This window comes from Monoraphidium neglectum (genome assembly GCF_000611645.1).
Source record: "Monoraphidium neglectum strain SAG 48.87 unplaced genomic scaffold scaffold00992, whole genome shotgun sequence".
NCBI lineage: Eukaryota > Viridiplantae > Chlorophyta > Chlorophyceae > Sphaeropleales > Selenastraceae > Monoraphidium > Monoraphidium neglectum.
Genome location: NW_014012636.1, coordinates 1 through 6756, shown reverse-complemented (window position 1 = coordinate 6756; position 6756 = coordinate 1). Strand labels below are relative to the sequence as shown.

The window sequence follows — 6756 nt, the reverse complement described above, 5'->3', positions numbered from 1 at the left end:
AGCGGCTGCTGCGCGGCACGCGGCCCCACCGCCCCTGCCGCCGCCGCCCCGCCGCCTGCCACTTCCTCGCTCCCAGACGCCCCTTCGGCCGCCGCTGCAGCCCCCGCCGCAGGCTGGGGGGCGGGTGTGGTGGGCTCAGGGGCCTGCGGCTGCTTGACAGGGGCGGCGCCGTCCTCGTCAGCTGCTGAGTCACCGTGGCCGGCCGAGTGCGACTCATCGTCGTCGTCGTGATCAGTCATCACGTGATCGTGTGTCGCCACAGCGCCGCCTGCGGGTCCCACTGGCGGCGCCTCCGATGCCGGCGCGGCCGCCGCCGCAGCGGGCGTGAGTGGGGGAGGGCTGGCGCTCGGCTGCGGGCCCGCCCCTGCTGCTGTCGAGTTGGCCGCGCCCTTCGCGGCCTCCTGTGCGCCCTCCTCACTGCCGCCTGCTGTAGCTGCACCCCCCTCCGCCGAACCACCCGCCCCCGCTTCCGTGCCGGGGCCCTCGCCCGCTCCGCCTTTGGTTGGTGGCGCGTGCGGCGCCGCGACAGCTCCCGTGTCGGCAGCATTGGCGGCGCCCTTCGCTCTCTGCACAGCCGCCGTCGCCGGCAGTGGCGGCGGCGGCGCCGCCACCCCACCGTTCCCGCCGCCGCCGCTGGGCCCCGTGGGTGGGGTGTCCTTGCCGGCCGCCCGCCCTGCGGTCTCGGCAGCGCCTTCATCCGCGCCCGCCTCGCTGTTGCCTGCATCCAGGTCCTTTGAAATCTGGCCCCTGGGATTGGCCAAATCCGGGGCGGTGCCCGCCACCTTTGTGGCCGAGACCTCCGCCGCCGCCGCCGTCGCCTCGAGGGCGGCGGGCGCAGGCGCGGGGCCATCCCCCTGGGGGTCCTGCGGCTGTGGAGTTGCGCCGGCGGCGCCCGCCGGCGCGCCGGCGTCGGGCTCGGCCGCGGCGGCCGCCGGCACCGTCTGGTTGGCGGCTGCCGCGGCCTCGCCCGCCGCCTCCTTGCCCGCCGCCGCCTTCTTGGCCCCGACGGACCCGGCTGTGGCGGGGCCTGCGTCAGGAGAGGCGGGGTGGCCCTCTGGGGCGTCCTGGGTGCTTTCAGTCTCGGCTTGCGGCTGCTTGGCGCGCTTCTGCACCTGGGATTGCACCTGGGATTGCTTTTGCGCCGGCTGCTCCTGGGCCGGGCCCTTGCCATCATCCCGATGCTCCTCTTCAGCCGCAGTCGTGGCGCCTGGTTCTTCGCCGGGCGGGCGCCGGGGCCGCGGCCGGAAGTCGCCGCGTGCGCCAGGTTGGGCGCTCGCAGCCGGCGCTGCAAGCGGTGCGTCGGATGCTGGGTTGCCGGGCTGCTGCTGTTGCTGCTGTTGCTGCTGTTGCTGCTGTTGCTGCTGTTGCTGCTGCTGCGGCGGCTTGCGCATGCCTTGTTTGAAGAGGACAGGGTGCCCAGCCGTGGGAAAGGAAAGCAGGAGCCTTCCATCGCCCGCAGTCCGCCCATGGCCACCGAGGCCGGCGCCGCCACCCGCAGCGACCTCCTGGGGGATCAGTCCCCCATGAACATCCGCATGATCACCCCAGACCGGCGCTGAACAGCACACGCCAGCGATTGCCAGCAGGTGCAGCAGCGTCAGGCCCGGCAGCTGCAGCTGCGCATGGTGCACCATGGCGCGTTGATGGTGTATCACCGCCGTGGTGCCACTTCACTGCGCCTGCAAGCAAGTTTTAGGGGTGAGTATGGCATAATCGATGACATGCATCCGAAATCCCAAGCAGCACAGCGAGACCAGGGAGGATGGCTGAGCGTCCGGCACTGGTCTAGCCATATCGCTCACCTGCTGCAGTGAATGCGGAACGGCATAGCTGGACTTACTATTTGAGCTGAATCCGACACTTTGGGAGTACCGTCCAGGCAGCCCACGCTTGCTAGCATCATGAGCCTGCAGCAAGTGCTGCGGTTGGCCGCTATCAGCGAAGTCAGACCGATGGATATGGTTTTTCACTGGGCAATCGTTGTGAAGGGGGATTCAAACAATCTCGTTGCATGATGGTGTTAGTTTGCTGACGCTTGCGTCACCTGGTGAGGCGGGGGTTGGCAGCTGAGAGCGTTGCTGGCGGATCGGCAGGTGGCCCGTGCGTAGCGAAGGCATACATGCAGGGGGCGAAACAAGCCAGGCGTATGGCTCGTGAGCACATGCGCTCGTGCTCTGCCATGTGACGGGAGGCGCACAGGCACTGGCAAGCCGGGTTTGAGGTGTGGGCGGCAGGGCGGCGGGGTCAGAATGCAGCATGAGCCTTCTTGTGCAAAGCTCGGCATAGTTTTGCAGGGCTGCACGCCGCTTCTTGGCTTGCAAGGCATTGTTCAGGTTGTGCAAGGCAAGTTCAGGTTGTGCAAGGCAAGGTTGGTTCAAAATGCTGTGCGCAAGAGAGTCTGTTTACCTGCAGCTCTAGAACCCAACTTCAGGAGACCCCCAAATGCTGTGGGAAGTGCTGCTCGACAGCACAAGCAGCACTGGTTCCCGAAATTTGTTCCTGGCAAACCCCGTCTCCTGGATTCAGGAACGGGGCTATGCTTTGCAACTGTCCACGCGCCTAACAATGATGTAGAAATGAAGAACTTTCACCTTTTGTCATGGGAGCATTGATGGCGGTGAATCAGTAAATCAGCGGTGACTCAGGGACAGTCAAACTCAGTGACGACATCACCTCGGTGCGCCCGGTCATTGCGTATCAGAGGGTTGATTCATGAGGAATGCTTGCTGCTTGCCTGCCCTTCTGCAGGGCAGCAACTATCGTATGATGCTCTGTCCAGAGAGGTGGTTTGCCACTGGTGGTCAAGTACAGCCCGGTTGACCGGCCATATATGCTGCGATATGTACACCGTGATCAAGGGACGCTGCTTTGAGAGGGGGTCCAGCGCCCGCTTGTATTGCCATGGAAGGCACATAGCAATGGCCAAAAAGCGGAGCCACTATCAGATCAGGTATCCAAAACAGGGGTGCCTCCTGCAGCGAATGCAGTTGTGTGCGCGCCAGCGAACGTCGGCGCGGCGCACGCCAACAATGTGCACGGAACCCTTGGTCAAAATGCGCAGATGCGTAAAAGCAGGCCCCGAAGGACGCCGTTGCCAAAGCATACTGTACACCGCAGCTATGTCCTGTGTATGGTAGACTTGAGGGCCACCCCTAAGCGCCTGGATGGTGTATCCCAAGCCGGTCCCAAGCATAGCAAACATGCAGCACCCGCCCAACGCACGCATGACAGCATGCATGTGCATACATGGAGCATGAGCATCTGGGAGTTAAGGGCGACAGAAAAAAATGCCAGTCCCGCAAGCCAATAAACTCTCCAAGTGCTTCATGCAGCCGAGCAGCCAAAGCGCCTGACGGGCAGCAGAGCGGACAGCGCTGCTGCGCGTGCTTCGGCATGTTGCAGCGCACATGCGAGGTCTGGTCTCGCTCGTACTAGGGTATATTATATTCAAATGAATTGCTTACGCAGATCCTGGTGACTCTTCGGTTGCGCAAAGCTCCACGACACTTTCAACGTTTCAAAGGCGCGAGGCCTGGCGCTTAGAGGCACACGCGACCGAAAGGCGGTTATCACTACCTGAACTAAAGCGCTTCCGTCGGCAGGCCCCCTCTTGGATCGCGCACGGCTAGATCGGCATCCTGTTTGGGCCCGGGCTTTCGTTTCCAAGTCCACGGTAGTCTGTAAAGCAGGATCGTGTGGTTGCTTGCAGAACAGAGGCTTCAACTTTTGGGGGTGCCCGATCGCCCAACCGGGCCCCGAGCAGTGCGGCACAAAGCGGCGCAGCGGCGGTGACACGATGCCGGCACCGGCAGGCAGCACATTTTCAGTCACAAACATCCTGGGCAAGCATCCAGTGGACGCACGGCTTGACGATGAGTACACAGTCGACAAGCAGATTGGCAAGGGCGCCTTTGGTGTCGTCCGCCTGGTAAGGCCGCGCGCGACGGCGTGCGTGCCAAGGGGCACGGGCGTGTGTGCACGCACCTTGGGGGCGCGCGCGGCGCAGGCATGCGCCGACCCTACTGCTTACCATCACCCTGTCCAACACTGGGGATGCCATGCATGCCCATGCATGGCGCCCCATGGCGCCGCATGCCGCTGCGGCGGGCACCAGACGCTTTCTCATCGCTCGTCTCACAGCCAACATGATGCCGGCCCCGCCCCGCACGCAGGGCCGCTGCCGCGCAACGAGCGAGACGGTTGCTGTGAAGAGCATCAGCAAGGCCAAGCTGGTGTGCAAGGAGGACGTGAAAGATGTGCAGGCGGAGGTGGCCATAATGAACCTCGTGGGCGGCCACCCCCACGTGGTCACCCTCAGGGTGGGTGCTGGAAGTTGGGATTTGCGTTGTCATGTGGATACAAGCGGAAGAGGTAGTCAAGGGAAGGGCTAGGTGTCAAGCCGCAGGGAAGGCCGTGCTGAGGACCGCGGGCAGAAGTCAACTGAGGCACAGCCCAGCTGCCGCGCTCGTCCTGAGCCGCCCTGCTTTGTGGTGCGCGCGCCCGCACCACAGGCAGGGACGCTTCCTCGCCTTTGTCACGATTCGTCAGTCTCGCTGTGTCTGCATCTGGACACAACAACCACACACGCATGCATGCACACATACACACACATGCACATGTACGCATGCGCTTTGAGCCGCAAGACCCATTACGCCCTGCCCACGCCCTCCCCCCCTGCCCAGTCCACCCACGAGGACAAGGACTACGTGCACATTGTGATGGAGCTGTGCGAGGGGGGAGAGCTTTTCGACAGCATCGTTGAGGCCGGCAACTTCAGGTCAGCTCCAGGGGCCTGGGGTTGGGCTGGCACCGCGTGCGCTGCCATGAGTGGCGGGCACCAGGAACAAGAGCTCGTGGCTGGCTTGACCTTGCTCCCTGCCAACAGCGCGCGTGCGCTGTTGGCAGGGGCTCTGTACGGGTCGCCACCTTGTACGGCGGTGTGCGCTTGTGCGCCGCAAACGCACCCCTTTTCAACCCCCACCCCCCGTCCCACCCTTCCGGCTGCAGCGAGAAGAAGGCCGCCGAGGTGTTCCGGCGGATGGTGGAGGTGGTGAACCACTGCCACGAGGTGCGCTGAGGACTCTCAGGGTTGGACTTGCGGCTGCTGGTAGCCAGCGCATTCTCGAGCCCTGGCGCCGTGAGCTGGGCGGGCCGCGCAGCCCTGGCCTCGCCCGCCGACGACCTGTCGCAAGCCTTCCTTGCAGACCCGCCTCTCCACCCCTCACAAGGCATCCACATTCTGCCTTTTCCCCCTTTCCCCCCACTGACATATGCAGACCCTCACACACCCACGCACACTCTCCATACACACACACACACACGTACCTACACGTGAACGCACGCATGCACACATTCACACCCAACAACCCGCATGCGTGCGCTCTCCCTCTCCACACCCCCCCCAGCTGGGCGTGATGCACCGCGACCTCAAGCCCGAGAACTTCCTGCTCACCGCCAAGGGGCCCGACGGGGAGCTCAAGCTGACAGACTTTGGGCTCGGTGAGGCGCCTCGCAGGGGCACGCCATTGCCCCCCACCCCACCCTCTCCGTGGCGTTGCTGCTGCTGTGGGGGAAGGATTCTTTGGGGCTGGCTTCATCTGGCGCCTCAAGCTTTGAAGTACGCACACGCGTGTACGCAATCTCCACAACCTCACGCGGCCACACACGTCTGATCGACTCCCAAACACACAGGCGTGTTCTTCAAGCCGGGGGAGCGCTTCAAGGACCTGGTCGGGTCCCCCTACTACGTCGCGCCAGAGGTGCTGCGCAAGGTGCGGCGCGGCGGCACCTGGGGGTACCCCCCGCTCCCCTTCCGCGCCAACACACGCAACATGGGCTCTCGGGTTTGGGCAGTGCCGCTACTCCCCATATCGCATATTGCCTCGAGTTCCTGACATCGTAGCGTGACTGAGCACAACACCTGCGCACTCACACACACACACACACACACACACTCGCACAAACACGCGGTGGTGTGTAACGCACCACCAGGATTTTTCCAACATCACTCCCTTGCCTCCCTCCCCTGCGACCGCCCGTGTCCCGCAGAACTACAGCCATCAGGCCGACATGTGGTCCCTGGGCGTGATCCTGTACATCCTGCTGAGCGGGCTGCCGCCGTTCTGGGGGGATACGGAGGACCAGATCTTCAAGATGGTGGGGGCCGTGGGGCTGGGCCTGGGGTTGGGAGGGGCAGAGGGGCGCGTTGACCGATTGAACCTTTGAGGGTTGGGCGGGTCCGGGATTCTGATAATGTTGCTGCGGTGATGTGGTGGTGTGTGGGGGTGTTCTGGATGGTGGTGGAGCGGCATGGGACAGGTCGGCTAGCAGGGTACGACCAAGAGGGCACCGCCACGCCGCCCGATGGCCCCCTTCCCGGGGATTGCAAAGCGCTCCTGTCTCACCCCTGAACTCGCGCGTTGGTGAACGCCCTCCTCTAGCGCCTGAATGGACCCCACCCCTGCACGCGTGTGTCTGCTTCCTTTGGCCCACCTCCCTTCCACGGCCCATCCGCCCGCTCAGTGCGTCCCCACCCCCCGCCACCCCCCCACCCACCGCCCAAACCCAACCCAACCCCCCCCCCCCAGGTCCTGAAGGGCGCGCTGGACTTCAAGTCCGAGCCCTGGCCCAGGATCAGCGACGCGGCCAAGGACTGCGTGCGGCGGCTGCTGGAGATGGACGCCACAAAGAGGGCCTCCGCGCAGCAGATCCTCAAGGTGGGGGCCGCCACCCCCGCCCCCACGGGCGGCGTGGGTC

The 6756-nt window shown here is 64.6% G+C and overlaps 2 protein-coding genes across 2 annotated transcripts in view; one reads left to right on the top strand and one right to left on the bottom strand.

Moving 5' to 3' along the window:
• MNEG_6219 (hypothetical protein) overlaps positions 1-1391 on the bottom strand; it is a gene marked incomplete at both ends in the record, with an annotated part of 9383 nt that extends 7992 nt beyond the window's left edge. The window contains one exon of the mRNA XM_014045308.1: positions 30-1391. Within this exon, the coding sequence (XP_013900762.1) occupies positions 30-1391 (1362 nt within the window). The remainder of the gene's footprint in view (positions 1-29) is intronic.
• A 2405-nt stretch (positions 1392-3796) lies between these two features.
• MNEG_6218 (hypothetical protein) lies at positions 3797-6225 on the top strand (the record flags this gene model as incomplete). Its single annotated transcript, XM_014045307.1, has 7 exons — positions 3797-3928; positions 4173-4319; positions 4683-4777; positions 5008-5068; positions 5406-5499; positions 5692-5771; positions 6049-6225. 7 exons carry the CDS (start codon positions 3797-3799, stop codon positions 6223-6225), a joined length of 786 nt encoding a protein of 261 aa, XP_013900761.1.
• Positions 6226-6756: the final 531 nt, after the last annotated feature.